This window comes from Gorilla gorilla, chromosome 20, assembly GCF_029281585.2.
Source record: "Gorilla gorilla gorilla isolate KB3781 chromosome 20, NHGRI_mGorGor1-v2.1_pri, whole genome shotgun sequence".
Classification (NCBI taxonomy): Eukaryota; Metazoa; Chordata; class Mammalia; order Primates; family Hominidae; genus Gorilla; species Gorilla gorilla.
In genome coordinates this window covers 40,427,997-40,446,020 of record NC_073244.2, presented here as the reverse complement: position 1 = coordinate 40,446,020, position 18,024 = coordinate 40,427,997, and the positions used below count along the sequence as shown (strand labels likewise).

The following is an 18,024-nucleotide window of genomic DNA, read 5'->3' as shown; positions in this document are numbered from 1 at the left end:
GTGCCAGCAAGTGGTGATGGCTGGGGCAGGCAAGGTTCAAAGGCCTCTGCTTCCTGGTGGGGGCCCCCAGGAGGTCTGGTGGCTGCTGAAATCCAAAGGCATTTTGGTATTTTAAGGGTATTGGTAATTTGCAAACTGTACGAAGTGTCCCAGTGTGCTGCTCCAGAATCCCGGAGCCCAGGTCCCCACAGCCCGGGTGCTGCCGTGGGCAGCTAGAGGAAGCATGATGGGCATAGCTGTGCTGCTGCAGGAGACAGGGACTGCCTCGGGGCACTTCTGGGCAGCCCAGATGACCAGCCCCAGGCCCCAGGCTCTCTCCCTCCCAGCCTGGGACCACAGTGGGCAGGCCCTCTTCTCCAGAAAGCCTGTGTTTCAGGGTCAGAATGTCTGGCAGGAACCCTGAGCTGATGCTCCAAGGATTGAAATTTCCCCTTGTTGTTGCCCAGAAATGTCTGGCTCTGCCTGCCCACATCCCCATTCCTTCCCTGCCTGCTGCTCTGCTCTGAGCGTTGGAACATTCCATTCGGAGCTGGACTTGGTGGTGGTGATGGAAGCCAGCAGGAGAGGGGGCTTGGGAGGCCAGAGGCCACACAGCTGGCCGCAGCTCTGCTCCTGGCCTGACCCTGACACACAAGTGCAGGGTGCGCCCTCCCTCTGGGCCCAGTTTCCAGCCCTGACGCAAAAGGGGATGATGGAGAGGAGGCTGGAGTCTCCCTGGGGTCACTCCCTGTCCTCCCTTCTACACTGGCCGACACCTGCGTCTGTGGCCTCGCCTGAGATACTCCTGCAGGGCTACTCCTTCAGGTGCCTGAATGCACCACAGATGCCTCCATTCTGGGCCTGGGGCCCTGGAAGGCATGGGGGAGGAGGTGGAAGGAGCAAGTAAGGGTCGAGAGACACCTTAGGGTTTGGCTGGGTTGCCCAGGTGTAGGTGTTGGCAGAGGCAGGACAAGCGGGTTGGGCAAAGCCAATGCTGTCATTTTGGGACACATGGGCTTTGAGATCCATGTGACATCTTCCCAGTGTCCTCCAGGAGCTAGGGAAGGTGACAATTCCTCCTTGCAAGGGAAGCATCTGTGCGATGCCCAGCAGTGCAGGACCATGGGTTGGGGGCCATGGAGGCCAAAAACAAATGAGAAACACCTGTGCTTTCAAGGAGCTCAGATGCCAAGGCCAGGTTTGGGGGGCACAGGCTGCCTGAGGCTCCTTGTAGAGAGTGGAGGTGGGAGAGCTGAAGCAGGGGCCACCAGGCCTCTGGGGGCACAGATGGGCGATCCACACTACCTGGGGCAAGCCAGGAAGGCTTCAGAGAGGAGGTGGCTTCTGTGCCAGGTTCACAGGGAGGGCCGGGCCAAAGTTCACAGGCAGACTGGGGAAATGGTGGGTATGGGGTCAGCAAGCAGCCCAGGACAGGCCGGAGCCCAGATCTGCTGGGCCATCGAGGCAGACCCCTCCCTCTGCCCACTCTGGGCCCCTGCGTTGCCTGAGGTTTTGCTCCTGGGCACCGGTTCCATCAAGTCTGCTGAGGGCAGAGGCAGAGCACGGGCATGGACGGTGTGGGCGCCTCCCAGGTGAAGAGGCTAGATGCAGACAGAGGCAGAGGACACCCCTTCTCCCAGCCAGCAAGGGCTGAGGGGCAGCCCTGGGCCTGCGGGCATGAGGTGTTAGGAGGTGGCCTCTCCCCTGCCCTCAGCCCCAGGAGGTTCACTTCCTGCACGTCTCCTCAGAGACGGCCCCAGCGGAAGTGGTTGCCTTGGTTTGCGCGTGTGGCCCGGGTGGCAGCGGATCCTGGCTGGGAACTGGGTCAGCCTTCGAGGCACCTCCAGGCCCCATCCCAGGGGCTGAGCCCAGGAGCGGCTTTGCCTTCTCCTAGGCCTCTTTCTGGCCTTGTTCAAAGAACAGGCTGGGCAGGGAAGTGGCCAGGCCAGCGGAAACCCTCTGGTGCCAGCCTGGACGACAGCCCCATGGAAGCCTGGAGCCTGGCCTGCGATCAAGTCAGACCCAGCTCCAGAAAGCGCTACTTGGGTGGGGTGGGGTGGGCATTCCTGTCCCCACCTGAGAAGACCACTCACATTTAGTGTCTTGGAGGGGGACTGTTCCCTAAACCCTGGGCCAGGCTGAGCCCTCCTGCTGGTCCTGCTCCTATAGAAATACACCAGGAACACCAGTTCCCATCCACAGCCTGGCCTGGAGGCTCCAGGGTGAAGCTCAGTTGCTTTCATTATCATCCTCTCTACCCTGATGCCCCCAGCCCCATTTTCTACCTGACTCATTTATTCATTCAACATATGTTTAGTGCCAAGGACAGGAAAAGACAGTTACCAAAAAGGCCCAGAGTCCCAGTCCTTGTGGAGACTACAATCCTCTGATAAAGTCCCACCATCCTCTGAGGCTCAACCAAACACCGCCTCCTCCAGGAAGCCCACCCAGCTGTTTTGGGAGTTCCTTTCTCTGGCTTTGTCTATCCCTCTCTCAGGGCTCATGACATATCTCCTTTAGCCTTAGGATGGCCTCATGTGACCTGTCTCTGCCTCCTTGGAACCAGCGCATGGGTGGGCCTCAGTAAGTGGCAGTCGCTGCCACCATCAGCACCTGCACCCCATCATCATCAAGGAAGGACAAAATTCTTGGGGACCTGTGAACCCCCCCACCTGGCTCCCTGGCCTCTGGCAGGCAACACCCCAATGTTACCAGCATACGTGATGGCGGGCCCATCTTTAAGAAAACTTGGCATGGAAAAATTCCAACCACCAAAGCCCACAGGTAGGGGCTACTTGACCTTTGTGAAAGTCTCCTTAGTGTCTGCAGCCTCTGGGTCCCATGGGAACACTGCATCCTGCGGAGCTCTAAAGGGAGAGAGCTGGCTGGGTGCGGTGGTTCACGCCTGTCATCCCAGCACTTTGGGAGGCTGAGTTGGGTGGATCACCTGAGGTCAGGAGTTCGAAACCAGCCTGGCCAACATGGTGAAACCCCACCTCTACTAAAAATACAAAAATTAGCCGGGCGTAGTGGCACGCACCTGTAATCCTAGCTACTCGGCAGTCTGAGGCAGAAGAATCGCTTAGAACCCGGGAGGTAGAGGTTGCAGTGGGCCAAGATCGCACCACTGCACTCCAGCCTAGGCGACAAGAGCAAGATTCTGTCTCAAAAAAATAAAAAATAAAATAAAATAAAAATAAAGGGGCTGTCATCAATCCCGAAGAGCCCTGGGGTCACAGCTGTGACTGTACTTGCCATCTTGAGCTGCTCTGCTCTGGGCTGATTCCTGCAAGAGCGGTTCTGGTCCTGCCCCTGTGGGTGGAGTGGTGGGGTTCTGATGCCCCTCAAAGGCATGGGCCTGTTCTCGGACCCTCTCCTCACCCCTCTGCACCTCCTAGGAAGAGGCAGGGGACGAGGCAGGCGCCTTCCAGGAATCCCATGCTGCCTGTGAGAAGGACTGGCTTCTGGCAGGGACATGGAGTCCAGGCACAGCTGGGAGGAAGATTTGAGAGGTGGACAGCAGCACTCGGCTGGCAGGACAGTTGGTTCCCGTGTCCTTGCCAGGCCTTGCAAGCAAAGCCCCAGGCAGGAGCGTGAGGCTGGACCCTGGCCCAGCAGCCCCGTGCTCCTGCCAGACCTCAGGCTCAGCTCTGGGGAAAGGGAGCATCTGCAAACAGCAGAGGCCCCGGCCCGAGGCCTCCTGACCTTCCCCGGCGTGGGGGCGGAGTGCAGGCCATGAGCAAAGCTCAGCTGCATGGCTGGGACTGAAGACAACTTCCAGAGCCTCCAAGGAGCTTCCCCACCCAAGAAGGGGACTGGCAGTGGCACTGTGGCGAAGGAGGAGAGACGGCTGCAAGCTCTACAGGCTGGCCTTCCCGTTCCGTGCTTGCTCCTTGAGGCAGGGCCCTCTCCAGGGACTGCCTGGGCAGCTGGCCTAGCTTCACCTGTCGACCCAAGCCTGGCCCAGGAGGCCATCTCTGGTGGAAAATAAACCTGATAGGAGTTGGAGACAGGGCCTCCAGGGCAGCACCTTCCCTTCCCGGGCCCACTGGCCAGGCCCACATCTTCCATTTTGGGTGGCTCTGCTCTCTCCCAGCATACTCCCTTCTGTGCCTCAGTGGCCAGGGACCCCGATTCATTCAAACTCACACTGGCCCCAAACACCATGCGGTTCTGGGGGGTCATTCTGCTTCCTGGCGCCCCCTCGGCTGTCAGCCTGGAAGCTGAGACTTAGTGCCTGTTGGATGTCTCAGCATAGGCTGGGTGCGGTGGCTCCCGCCTATAATCCCAGCACTTTGGGAGGCTGAAGTGGGAGGATTGCTTGAGCCCAGAAGTTCGAGACCAGCCTGGGCAACATAGGGAAATCCTGTCTCAATAAATACATAAATAAATAAATAAGAAATTAGCTGGGTGCCATTGTGTGTGCCTGTGGTCCCAGCTACTTGGGAGGCTGAGGTGGGAGGATGGCTTGAGCCTAGGAGGTCGAGGCTGCAGGGAGCCGTGATTGTGCCACTGTACTCCAGCCTGGGCGACAGAGCAAGACTCTGTTTCAAAAAAACAAACAAACAAAAAACATCTCAGCAGAACGGGGAGGGGCCTGCCCCTTGGAAGGAGCTGAGGACGGGAAGGAGGACAGCTAAGGCTTCCAGTCCACAGCCAGAGCCAAAATCGGAGGCAGGTGTGGCCTCAGTGAAGCGCAGGTCCGCCCTTGGGGATCCCAGGGAAGTGGACAGCTGCCGGCCTCCATGGCTGCCAGACCCCGTCTCCCACCAGCCACCCATGCACAGCAGTCAGGACAAATTCTCAAAAGCCGAGATCAGCCTTGCTGCGTGCAGAAGGCTCCGACAGCCCTGGGGCACCCGAGGTGGCTGCCTCGTGCCTCTGGGGGCCCAGCTCCAGCCACGCTGCTCAGGTCACAGGGGTCCCTTTCCTGCCTTTGTACTGACTGTTCCCTCTGCTGGAATGTCCTCTCCCCACCGGGCAGGCATGGCTCACTCATTCTCAGCCCGTCCCCATCATAGCACCCTCCACCCCGGCTTCTGCACCTGTGTCTCCCCCACCATGCTGTGCAGGCCTTGTTTGTCTCACTCCCAGCGGTGTCCCCAGCAGGTGGCATGGCCCAGCTGGTGCAGGAGCAAGGCTGCAGATGTGAAGGCTCTGCGAAGGTCCTGGGCCACCCCAAGCCGTGGGCCCTTACAGGCCCTAACATCTTGGGACTCGGGGCAGCAGCAGTTCTGTTCCAGCCCTGCAGGGGAGAGGGACACAGACCTGAGTCCTGGGCTGAGGGCTGAGAATCATCTACTCAGCCAGACCCCAGGGCGCTGCCTGCCATGACCTGGAGAGGACGACACTGCACTCAGTCAGCCTGGGGTCCTGTGCATGGACCCCCTTGGCAGGAAGCTGTAGAGGAGGCTGGTGGTGGCCGGGCTCAGCTGCACGTGGTCCCCTCTCCTATCTTAGTGAATGCTGCCTTTCAGGCTCTGAGGGTTTTCGGGCAGGGGAGTGTGCTGTGAGAAGAGGCCAGCGGTGGCAGCCAACACACCCTGCCCTGGCTTCAGTCCCAGGGTGCAGGGACAGGGCTGCCCGGCCTGGGTTTTGGAGAGGGCACTAGATCTGTCCAGGAAGTCACCCCCAGCTCCGTGACCTGTCTCACCCTGTGCCCTCTGCCCAGGCAGAACCAGCCTGAACCAGTTTGTGTGGTTCAGGGAGGCCAAGGGAGAGAAAGGGACTGTAAACAAATAGGTCCTTCCTGGAAGGCCAGTGGGCCTCCCACACTGGTCATTCTGCCAAGCATGGCAGGTCGAAGGCGCTTTAATACTGACCCCTTGGCCGGGTGTGGTGGCTCACGCCTGTAATCCCAGCACTTTGGGAGGCCGAGGCAGGTGGATCACCTGAGGTCAGGAGTTCAAGATCAGCCTGGCCAACATGGTGAAAACTCATCTCTACTAAAAATACAAAAATTAGCCAGGTGTGGTGGCGGGCGCCTGTAATCCCAGCTACTTGGTGGGGGTGAGGCAGGAGAATTGCTTGAACTCGGGAGGTGAAGGTTGCAGTGAGCCAAGATCGCATTACTGCACTCCAGCCTGGGCAACAGAGTGACACTCTGTCAAAAAAAAAAAAAAAAAAAAAAATACTGATCCTCCCGCCTCCCTCGCAGGGTGCCCACAGGCCACCAGCAGGCCTTGTCACCTCAAGGGTGGTCTGTGGGTGGTGGTACCAGCAGGCCCTGGGAGCTGGGCTTCGACCTGCCGAATCAGAATCTGCACTCGAACTGCACCCTCCCGGGTTCTGTCTGCATGTGACCCTCTGAGAACTGGCTCCAGGAGGATGGTGCTAGGCCAGGGAGAGGCCCTGTCAGTGGGGTTTCAGATGCTGTACTGCATGGGCAGGGAACTCCCAGCCCCACGGTCACCACTTCTAGCTGACAGTAACCCCAGTCCATGCCCCAGTCCTGCCAAGGCTGAGGCGCTGGGAAAGACTAGTGCAGAAGCACTCGCGGGACACTGTCAAAGGATCCCCAGCTCCATGGCCAGCATGGGGCCAGGCGTTGGGAGGCCGACCTCGAGCCCCAGGCCCAATGCACACTCACTCTGAGAAAGGCTGGTGTACCTGGGGCCCAGTTTCCCTCTCCATAGCACCAGTCCTAGGGCCAGGCAGGACTGCACGGGGAAGCTCTCAGCCTGGGAGGCCCGCAGAGCCACACAAATGGCTATTTGTTTCCTCAGTTCCATCCACTGAGATCCCCCACACCAAAGTGAATAGGGCAGCAGGCATCAGGCCACGGTCATGGCACCCGGACAGACCTGTGTCCTGGGGGGGCCCGGCCAAGGCACGGCATGAGCCTCTGTCTCCTTCGGGCAGCCAGCATACACAAGAACGCCCAGTGTGGGGGACAGTGATAGATTTTTGCCACTGAGCACATTCTCAACCATGGACAGAGCCACGTCTGAAGCAAGGACACTCCTGGGTTTGTTTTGCAACCACCCATCAATAAACTTTCTTTTTTATTATTAAGTGGGGGCAGGGTTTCTGTTCTTGCAAATGAGTCCTAACAGAAAACACTGGTTTCGCTGACCACAGGGAGAGCTGAGGACAGGACAAAAAGTCATGAGACAGCTGGACACCTGGAGAGAGGTGACACAGGACAGAGTCCTCACCCGGCTGCCCCAGGCCTCGGGGAGCTCAGGCTGCAGTCCCTGGGCCTGGTGGCACCCACAGCACGGCAGTCTCTGGCTGGGCTTCGGGGAACCCACATGTCTGATCGGCAGGGCTTGGCTGGCCAGGCGGTGGGCACCAGAGTGGTGGGTGGGCAGGCCTGGGCTTCCAGGAGGCCTCCTGGGACTCAGGCTCTTCAGTGGGGTGTGCCTGTCGGGGTGCAGGTGGGTTCTGTGGCTACACTCCCATCCTGTCTTCCCTCTATGTTCCGAAACCTGCTCTGGTCCCTAGATGTCTGGAGACCTGGGGTCGTCCAGCTCAGGAGGCCATCTGGAGCTGCCGCTGCAGCCTGCAGAGTGTAAGGTGGCATTTGTTACCAAGACGTCTGGGTGTTCTGGGGCTTCCTGAAGGGAAAGGCATTACCTGCAGTGAAGCCATAAGGACACAGTGTCCAGCAAAAAGGCACTGGGAGTCCAGAAAGAGCCACTCCCCACCGCTGTGCCTGCCACCATGGGGTGGGGTCCCGGAGCCCTGGGCAGCTTCTGGAGCTGCCCTCTTGGGGGCCTGGGCAGTGGAGCTGGCTTGGGGACAGATGTTCTGCAGGCCGGGGGTCAGCTGTGGAAGGCAGACCAGGCCACCCCCGAGGCGTAGAACTCCACGCGGCTGGGCCAGTCGCCGTCCCTGCTGCCCTCCTTGTCCTCGTCGGAGTCATCGTCGTCTCCACTGGACGCTCCGCAGATGGGCCGGGCCAGGTGGGCTGGCTGCCCTGGGGACCCCGCGCCCTGCTCCTCCGCCTCCTCCTGCCGCTGCTGGGCGGCCAGTTCGCGGTAGCAGAGGCTGCAGACGCGCACGGGCTTGGGGGACAGGCGCGGGAGCAGGAAGCGCTGGCGCGAGCACTCAGCGCAGACCACGAAGCCACACTTGCGGCAGTGGTGGCGCCTCGTGAGGGCAGAGAAGCGCGTCTGCGTGCAGCGCATGCAGATGTCCGTGGCCTTGTCGGGGATCCAGGGTGCCGCGTGCTCCGTGCTGGGCGGGCGGCCCGTGGCCCGCAGTTGCCGCCGCACGCACTCCTCGATGTGGCTAATCCATTCCTGGCGCTCCGTAGCGGAGGCGGCCGACACCACAAAGGACTTCTTGGCCGTCTTGATCATCCAGCGGTTCTTGGCCTGCAGCGTCTCCGGCAACAGCTCCAGTGTGACCTCCTCCAGGGGGATGATGTGCTGGCTGCGGTACTTGCGCTTGTTGAGCACGATGCTGCCATACACCAGGATGTCGTTGAAGAGGAAGAAGATGCGTGGCTTGGCCTTCTTGCGGCACTCCTTGGTCAGCACGCCCTCGCCCAGCAGCACTCGGCCTGGCAGCGCCAGCGGCTGCCCCGAGGCCCCGAAGCAGCTCTCCACCGCCGCGATGCGCTGGCTGTTGATCTCCGTGTTGGCCAAGTGGTCCACCATCGTCTCCAGCTGCCGGCTGCAGGAGGAGACAGACAAGGAGTATGTCCAGGCTCAGGCATGGGGGTGTCAGAACCACGCTGCCCACCCCCAACTGACTAACCCACCATGCCCGGCAGCCCACTGACTACCCACAGTAACCCGCAGGCCTGCCCAGCACTGAGAAGCATCACCTCGGAAGCTGACCCTTAGAAGGGAGTACAGGGAACTACTGGGAGGGAAGGGGGATTTCCCAGTAAAGGGGATGTGGAGGCCAGACAGGGATAGGAAGGCAGTGATAAAGTGTGCTACTTAGGCCAGGTGCAGCGGTTCATGCCTGTGGTTTCAGCGCTTTGGAAGGCTGAGGCAGGAGGAGGCTCGAGCCCAGGAGTTTGAGGCTACAGTGAGCTATGATCACGCCACTACACTCTAGCTAGGTGACTGAGTGGATTCTATCTCTTAAAAAAAAAAAAAAAAAGAAGTGCTACTGAGCCGGCTACTACTGTGGGCAGCAGAGGGTAGAGGTTCAGCCCCGCTGGGGAGCCTTGAAAAACAGGGCGGAACAGGCCTCAACGGGACATCAGAACGGTCTGTGCCAAGAGACCTGGGTGTCTCCACCCCCAACCCAACCCTGACTCTGCCATCCACCAAACCAAGCTGTCACAGGCCCTGCAACCCATGCACCCACCCAGTGAGTGCAGCAGTCATCACCACCATCACAAGCACAGGCGCCGAGTGCTTCCTGTCAGCCAAGCATGACTATCTCATTTAGTTCCCACCCAACCCCAGAAGGCAGAATCCCCACTTTACAGGAGGGGAACTGAGGCGATGCTAGGAGGTAGGGGCCCTGGAGCTCGCACTATGCTGCCCTCCCAAGTGGAGTGTGAGGCCACACAGGCCCCTCTGTTGGTGCCCTAAGCACTAAGCACTAACTCAGAGCTCATGCCGGGCGCCCCCTGCTTGGTCCACACACACACCAGCCCACCAGACTCACGACCTTGAAGACCCCATAAATGCCATAGATTCCTCATTCCAAGCCTCCAGTCTTGGCCTCTCCAAGCTCTAGGAGGGCTGTCAGCATAGATGTTCACCTGCTTGTCTAATAAGCTTCTCAAACTCAACACATCCAACAACAAACCTCCGCAGACCTGCGCCTCTTCCTCTCCTTCAGTGACACCACCATTCATCCAGGAGTTCAAACCCCAGACCTAGGACACATCCTTGAATCTCCCCCTTCCTGTACCTCCAACACTCAAGCCATGAGTAAATCTCATCATCTTTACCTCTCAAATCTAGCCTGCCCATTTCTCAGCACATAACTCCGCCACCATATCGGTGGCAAGGTGCCATTGTGTCCTACCTGAGACAGGCTGTTCCAGGGTCGGCTCCTTCCCGCAACGGGTTCTCAGTTCCTTTTCGAAAGGGTTCTCCCTGACAACCCCAGCTCAGGCAGCCTCTTCCCACACCCAGGACAAGCATTGGTAATCCATGGTCTGAGAGTCAAATCCGGCCCTCAGCCTGCTTTTGTTAAAGATTTATTGGGACACAGCCACATTCGTTCATTTATTATTGTCTCTGGTGGCTTCCACACTGCAATGGGAGAGTTGAGTGTTGGTGACAGGGACTACATGGTGACAAAGCCTAAAATATTCACCACCTGGCCCTTTGTAGAAAAGGTCTGCTGGCCACTTCTCTGGGATTCAATCGTTTTTCTTTGTGGGATTTAACAGGACCTGCTGTTTGCTCGTCTATTCATTGCTTGTGTGTTTTCTGCTTCCCCGCTCAGTTCTTAGCTCCATGAGAACAGGAGCCTCTTCTTGCTCATTGTGTCCACAATTCTTGGAGCCATGCCAAGCACATACTAGATGCTTCATAAGTAGCTTGGCACGGTTCCAAGCAGGCCCCAAGGCCCACCATGCATGACTCAGCTCTTACCTCTACAGAGGAAGAGGTGAGAGCTGGCCCCACCACCACCACGTGCACACATGCATTCCGGTACACACGGCACGCCTGGGGCTGAGCTGATCACACCCATAGTGTTTCTGGGTCACTGAGCTGCAGTTCTGAGCCTGGCCACCAGTAGAAAGCCAGAGTGGGGCCCCAGCGTGAGGGTGGATGCATTGCAGAACAGAAGATGCTGGGCCCTCGAGTCCCGTTCCACTTGCCCCTGCAGATCACAAGTGTCCTGAGAAGGGCTGCCCACACTGCCTTACGTAAGAACTGCTATTTTTAGCTTGCTGATCTTGGCTGTATACTGCAAACCTAGGGGATTACCAGTGACAGACCTGACCTGTCCCACCATGACTGATCACCGAGTACCTGGCTAATGGACAATCTGACAAAACCAGAACTGCATTCCACAAAGAGCAATGACTGCCCAGCAGAGACAACCAAAATGCCTACCAGCAGGGAAAAGGATAAAAACCCGGGGCTACTCACGCAATGAGAGATACAGATCAATGTGGTTTGACGGCAAACAACAAACGTGGAGTGGAAAAACACAGCCTGTAGAATGTTGTATGTAAAGTGACACCACTTATGCAGAAATTACATAACATTCTGAAAGTGTTCAAGAACTATATCTATGAATAAAAATAGGTAGGAGGAAGGCCGGACACAGTGCCTCACAGCTGTAATTCCAGCTACTCGGGAGGCTGAGGCAGGAGAATCGCTTGAACCCAGGAGGCAGAGGTTGCAGTGAGCCAAGATGGTGCCATTGCACTCCAGCCTGTGTGACAGAGTGAGATTCCATCTCAAAAAAAAAAAAAAAGGAGGGAAAAAAACAAAACAAAAAATAAATAACAAGTGTTGGTGAGGGTGTGGAGAAACTGGAAACTGTGCACTGCTGATGAGAATAGGAACTGGTGCAGCCCCTAAGGAAAACAGCATGGAAGTTCCTTAAAAAGTTAAAAATACTCACGCCTGTAATCCCAGCACTTTGGGAGGCCGAGGAGGGGGGATCATGAGGTCAGGAGATCTAGACCATCCTGGCCAACACGGTGAAACTCTGTCTCTTAAAATACAAAAAAATTAGCCTGGTGTGGTGGCGGGCGCCTGTAGTCCCAGCTACTCGGGAGGCTGAGGCAGGAGAACGGCGTGAACCCAGCAGGCGGAGCTTGCAGTGAGCCGAGATCGCGCCACTGCGCTCCAGCCTGAGCGACAGAGTGAGACTCCGTCTCAAAAAAAAAAAAAAAAGGTTAAAAACAGAACTACCATATGATCCAGCAATGCCACTTCTGGATATATATCCAGACTGAAAGCAGGGACTAAAATAAATATCTGCTTTCCCATGTTCATATCAGCATCATTCACAATAGCCAAGAGGTGGAAGCAACTCAAACGTCTGTCAATGGGAGAACGGATGAACAAAATGTGGAACATACGTACCATGGAATACTATTCAGCCTCGAAAAGGAAGGTAATTCTGACGCACACTACAACACGAATGAGCCCTGAGGACATCATGCTAAGTAAAGCAGGCCCATCACAAAAGGACAAATACTGTAATAACTTATATGAGATATACATACTGATCAAATTCATAGAGACAGAAAATAGAATGGTGGTTGCCAGGGGCTGCCGGAAGGGGAATGCGGAGGTTGTCTGTGTATGGAGTTTCAGTTTTAAACGATTAAAAAGTTTTAGAGGCCGGGTGTGGTGGCTCATGCCTGTAATCCCAGCATTTTGGGAGGCCAAGGTGGGCAGATCACTTGAGGTCAGGAGTTCGAGACCAGCCTGGCCAATATGGTGAAACCCTGTCTCTACTAAAAATACAAAAACTAGCCAGGGATGGTGGTATGTACCTATAGTCCCCGCTACTGAGGAGGCTGAGGCAGGAGAATCACTTGAACCTAGGAAGTAGAGATTGCAGCGAGCCGAGATCACACCACTGCACTCCAGCCTGGGCATCACAGTGAGTTCCGTCTCAGGAAAAAAAAAAAAAAAGTTTTGGAGATCTGTTGCACAACAATGGAAATATACTTAACACTACTGAACTGTACACTTGAAAGTGGTTAGAATGGTAAAAATAAAAGATAGGAAGGAGAAAGTCAGGAGTAAGTAGCCTGGGGAGAGGACCTAGATGTGACCAGGAATGGAGGGCTCAGACTGGATTCCACTTTTGTCTATAAGGTTTCATTTTAAAAAAATTTTTTTTAAAAAAAGGCAGCAGCAAACATGATGAAATCTGAATATCTGCCAATTTCAAGAAATGGGAACACGTGTTGCTTCTTCTAATTTAAGGTCTTCAAAAAGAAAAGAATTACAGGCCAGTGTCTGGATTGAGTCCTGGGCTCCATGGGCTGGGGACCGCTGAGCACGTCTCATGATGGGACGCCTGGCTGGGCCTGATAGGGTGACCACATGGCATCCAGGCCTGGGCACCTGCAGGGGATGTCAGGAGCCCCGAAGAAGCAAGGCCCCGTGTGCCCCCAGCCCACCTGTGTGCTGAGAAGTCAGGCCACTGGTGAAACGGGATGAAAACCCAATCCTGAGACTGCAGACCAAAGCCTCCACATTCAGTAGCTGAGGCAGGTGGGCTTTGTGCCCAGAGAGCAGGTAGCCCTCCCGCAACCCTGGGGGCTTGTTGAGCTCTGGAGACTGGGCCAGCCAAGTGGATGGCATGGAGGAAGGGAAGGAGCAGCACCAGGCAGAAGAGAGCCACAGGCAGGGGTGCCCAATCCACCCTGGACCCGTCCAGCAGAGGGCAGAGTCCATGACACTGTCTCTGCAGCCCTTGGAGGGGGTGCAGAACACTCCACATGGGACCCCTTTGCTGCTCTGCCCCCACCCATGACTCACAGACCCCCGCTAGGCTCTTAGGGCTAGTGTCCAGCTGCTGATGGTAAAATGTGGACCAGGAAGGGCGAGGAGGGGCATCTGGTGGCGATGAAAGGGGCTGGGCTGAGAGTTGACCCCACACACTGACTGGGGAAGCCAGGGGCTCACATGTGCCCCCCTTTGTGAACCTGCAGAGAGTCCAGGTTGGGTGAGGGGCGGGGCAGACAACATCCTCCTGGGAGCTGCCCCCGCATGCGCACCTTCTCTACATGACCACAACTTCACACCGTGGTTTGACCTTGCCTGTAGGTTTTTCTTGGCAAATACAGCAGCCCTGAGTTAGATGGGGAATGCTTTTTTTTTTTCTTTCTTTCTTTTTTTTTTTTTCTGAGACATTGTCTTGCTTTGTTGCCCAGGCTGAAGTACAGTGGCACAATCAGGGCTAACTGCAGCCTCGAACTCCAGGGCTCAAGAAAGCCTCCTGCCTCAGCCTCCTGAGTAGCTGGGACCACAGGCATGCACCAGTATGCCTGGCTAATTTTTAAATTTGTTTTAGAGGTGAGGGTTCACTGTGTTGCTTAGATAGGTCTTGAACTCCTGGCCTCAAGCAATCCTCCCTCCTCAGCCTCCCAAAGTGCTGGGATCGCAGGTATGAGCCACTGAGCCCAGCTGGGAATCCTTTTTTTTTTTTTAATTGTTCTCACTAGGGAAGTGAACCTCCCTTGCTTAGCACAGGGGAGGAAAAAGCTGAGCCCTGTCCTTACTCATTTGGGGCTGGCCTGCCTCGGGAAGATGTTGGTGACAGAGCTTCCTGGCAGCCTCTGGGCCCTGAGTGCCTGTATTGGCCCCAGTGTGGCCCCAGGGCTGCTGGTAGAGGGGTGGCCGTGGCGCAGGCTCAGTAAGCCTGGGAGACAGGCAACGAACAGACTTGCATCTTTCTTTGAGGGTTCAGAGGGGTGGGGGCTCTCAGGTTCAGCAATCCTGCTGCCTGCACAGTGGCTGGAAGTGCTCATGTGAGCACTGCGGCTTGGGAGCCGCATCCTGAGAGCCACCGTGTGGCTGCAGAAGCCATGAAGCCAGGTTCTGTATGTGGCAGCCCAGGTGTGATACGTGATCAACAGCAGGGGCTGGAGAGCTACACCAAATCTGGGCCACTGCCAGCTTTTCTAAATCCAGTTTTATTCAAACACAGCCATGTGGGACAGAGGCAGTATGGCTGGCAAAACCTAAACTATTTGCTACCAGCTCTTGAGAGAAAACGTTAGCCAACCCCTGGTCTACACCATGCCACATTGTAAAATGTATAATGCACACACTGCAGGGCACGCTGAACAGGCCACACAAGGTACTGTCCTGATGGGAGTCGTCCTGTCCTCTCTCCTACTCGGGACACAGCATTTTGGATAAATGAGAGATGTGTGAAGCCCCAAGATGGTAGCCCTGGAAAGTAGCAGCTGGGCAGCGGTGGGGGGTGGGGTGGGGGCTGTAACTGCTCTGCCTCGGGTTACACGTGGAGAACCTGCTCAGGGACGTGCAGGGCCAGGGTCACCAAGGGAATCAGAGTTCTGGGGGCAGCTCAGCCCTTTGGACTTTCCCTTGACTTCCAGATCGGGGCTCCTGCTTCCCTGCAGGGACCTGGGCGGCACGCAGACCCACCCTGCTTCCATGCCTGCCTGATTTCATTTTCCAAATATTTATGAGTCCCACTGTGTGCCAGACACTGTGCGAGGTTACAGCCGGGAGCTGGAGACCAGGCCCTTCAGGAATGCACACTTCTTGCCAGTGAGACTAGAAGTACATTCACAGGGTCTTTTCTGAGAGCCAGTGCTAAACACCGTGAAGAAAAAGACTGGTGCGCCCAGCAGGGCAGGGCCTGGGAGGACGGTGGAGGTCGAGGAAGGAAGGCCTTGGGAGGAAGTGAATTCACTCCAGCCTGAAGTCAGCTGTGCAAAGATCTAGGGGCAGAGCTCCGGTCCTGGGGAGCAGCTCAAGGTGGAATGGGTGAAGTCAGGCTGCGGAGGAAGGAGCGATGGGGCAAGGAGGACAGATGAGGTTGCAGTGCCGGCAGGGGACATCCTGCAGGCTCCCAGGCCAGCGTGAGGATGTGAGGTTTTCTCCATGTGCATTGAGACGGCAGCATCAGGCGCCAAGCCTCCTCTCCCTCCAGAGGGGCCGCCCCTGGGCTCTGTCCAGCCCTGTGATTCCTGGAAGGCCCTCCTCCGGGAAGAGACCGGTAATGAAAAACAAAGCAAAACAAAACTGGAAGTGCCGCCGACTGAGCACTTAGAGCTCACCAGGCACAAAGTTAAGCATATTACGTGCATTATTTCACTTAATCCTCACAAAAGCCCCCTTGGGGAAGGTACTTCCACCACATCAAAGTCACTGCCCAATGTCCCTGCTGAGTGATCAGGAAGCTAGGCTCCAAAATAACCATGAGCTGTGGAAAGCTGCACTCAACCAGAGACCAAATCAGAACTCCAGAAGTCAGAGTCCAGCGGGTGTTGCCTGCGCTCCAAATGCCTGATGCCCACCCCATCCCGAGCAGGTCCGTCAGCTTGGCTGGGCTGTCCCACCCTCCAGGCCACACTGGCCAATCCCCCTCCCCTTCCTTCCTCGGGGTGGGCTGGGTTGGGCAGGTCCCCTAGCTCACCCAGGGCCGCCTGGCCTGTGTTTTGGCAGCCCGGAGGGCTGACGTGTGCAGGGACGCAGGCCGAAGTCAGAGTCATCTCAGCTCACAACAGACTCCAGTGGGAACGACGCTGTGCAGAGGGACGATCCCAGCGCATTAGGGGACTACCTCCCCACCTCCTTGGCCTCTGACCCTCTCTGGCCGGGAGACACCAGAGGTGTTCAAATTCCAAAGGAGTGCTCCCCTTGGGCTGCAGAGATCAAGTTTCAGGGTGGCTCGGAACCTCTGCTTTCCCACCTGCAAAGGGGCTGACCACACCTCTGCCCTACACGGCCCGCCAGGTGTTGGGGAAACGAGAAAGGAGGGGGATTCCAGGCCTCCTCTCTCTGCGGGCCTGCTCAATAGTTTCCTCTCTAAGATGGGAGCAGTGCCCGACCCTGTTTCCCTTGGCAGCTCCCACCAAGATTCACAAACTCAACTGCTCCAGAGGAACTGGGACCCCAGCGCCCCCCGCCGCGCCCCTGCCCAGGGGGACAGTGGTCCCATCCAGGCCTCCAGACTGCAGACTGGGACTGAGAAGAGAGGTCCCGGCGGCCACACGAGGCCAGGATCCCGGAAACACCACCAGCGACCGGGTGCGCTGAGACCCCTGCAGTCCCGGGTGGCCCGCGACCCCCTTACCCCCACCAGCTTACATCTGCGCGTTTCCCCGGGGATTCCGCCTCGGACACTCTGACCCCTGACCGCTCTCCCCAGGCTCCCTGCAGGTTCACCCCGCAAGCCTCCCAGGAGAGCCCTTCCTCGGCCTCTTCTTGGGCTGGAGTCAGCGGCACTGCGCCCCGCCCGCCCAGGAGCCGCCAAGACCGCGCGGCCGGAGAGAGCTCGCTTGTCCGGGGGTGGTGATGGGAGACTCGCCTCATGCGCCTGCCCCGCGACCCGCAGCCCGGCCGGGGGACGGTGGGGGGACTCACCTTCTGCGACGGCCCCGCGCCCAGCCCGCGAGTCCGCACCGCAGTCGCCCGGGTCCCCGCCCGCTCCGCCCAGGTCCCCGCCCGCTCCGCCCAGGTCCCCGCCCGCTCCGCCCAGGTCCCCGCCAGCTCCGCCGGACACGCCCCCGCGGTGGCTCGGCCAATCGGAGCCCGGGAAGCGGGAGAGGCGGGGCTTGGGCGCGGCTCCCGGAGGGCGCCCGAGCTTGTGCGCGCTGCAGGTCCGGGGCTGGGCGGGACTGGCGCCCGTGTTTGACCCCCTGGCCCCGCCCGGCTTCCCTTTCCGCTCGCCGCTGCCCCACGCGGAGCGCGACTGCCGTCACCCGCTGGGACTGCGACCCTGGCCTTGGGCAGGGGTGGGGTGGGGGCGCCCGCGACTGCGAGACCTGCGGGGCTTGGCGGGGAAAGGGGCAGTGGGAGGCTTGTGCCTTCTGGTGCCTCCGGCGGGCCTCACAGCACAGTCACCCTCAGCGGTCAATAATCGTAATATGAAAATGCAGCAGCACTTTATAACCTTTTTTTTTTTTTTTTGAGACGGGGTCTCCCTCTGTCGCCCAGGCTGGAGTGCAGTGGCGCGGTCACGGCTCACTGCAGCCTGCACAGAAATCATCCTGACCCCAGGAGAATTAGCCCACCAGAACCGGCTAGTTTTTGTATTTTTGTACAGACGGAGGTCTCCCTATGTTGCCCAGGCTGGTCTCGAACCCCTTAGCTCAAGCCATCCTCTCGCCTTGACCTCCTAAAGTGCTGGGATTTCAGTAGTGAGCCACCGCACCTGGCCTATTTTAAGCTTTTTATAGTGGAAAATTTCAAACTGAAGGAAAGAGAATAGTCCAGGGGACCCTGGTGCTCGTCACCCAGGTCCAACACTAGCAGCAAGTTATGTCACCCCGGCTCAACCGCACCTGAGCCTCCTGTGCGGCTCACAAGGAAATTCCCAGGCCTCAGTGCCCGGAGGCCTTCCTGGCCCTCCCTGGCCTCCTCCCCACAGGTCCTCTCAAATGGGCTTCTTCCTGTTCCTTAAAGCCCCAGGCCTTTGCTTCTACCTCCATCAGACCTCAAACTG

General features: G+C 57.7%; 1 protein-coding gene across 3 annotated transcripts; it reads right to left on the bottom strand.

The window, feature by feature from the left end:
- Positions 1-6,947: 6,947 nt before the first annotated feature.
- On the bottom strand, positions 6,948-17,018 carry PLEKHF1 (pleckstrin homology and FYVE domain containing 1). Of its 3 annotated transcripts, none has more exons than XM_004060433.5 (2): positions 16,944-17,018; positions 6,948-8,601 (listed from the first exon to the last, which is right to left on the bottom strand). In XM_004060433.5, exon 2 carries the CDS (start codon positions 8,583-8,585, stop codon positions 7,746-7,748), a length of 840 nt encoding a protein of 279 aa, XP_004060481.2. In that variant the 5' UTR covers positions 8,586-8,601; positions 16,944-17,018; the 3' UTR covers positions 6,948-7,745. The 3 variants fall into 3 exon arrangements, with proteins under 3 accessions (XP_004060481.2, XP_063557268.1, XP_055228317.1); XM_063701198.1 differs by having other exon boundaries at positions 16,668-16,984; XM_055372342.2 differs by lacking the exon at positions 16,944-17,018 and adding an exon at positions 16,654-16,924.
- Positions 17,019-18,024: the final 1,006 nt, after the last annotated feature.

What these genes read in the sequence shown, in the direction of transcription:
- PLEKHF1 (XM_055372342.2), bottom strand. Translation starts at nt 16,892, where the DNA reads ATGAGGCGAGTCTCCCATCACCACCCCCGGACAAGCGAGCTCTCTCCG. An exon ending in GCAGATGTAAGCTGGTGGGG is followed by an intron (nt 8,602 to 16,653) that starts GTAAGGGGGTCG and finishes CTCCTCCTGCAG; the next exon opens with CCGGCAGCTGGAGACGATGG.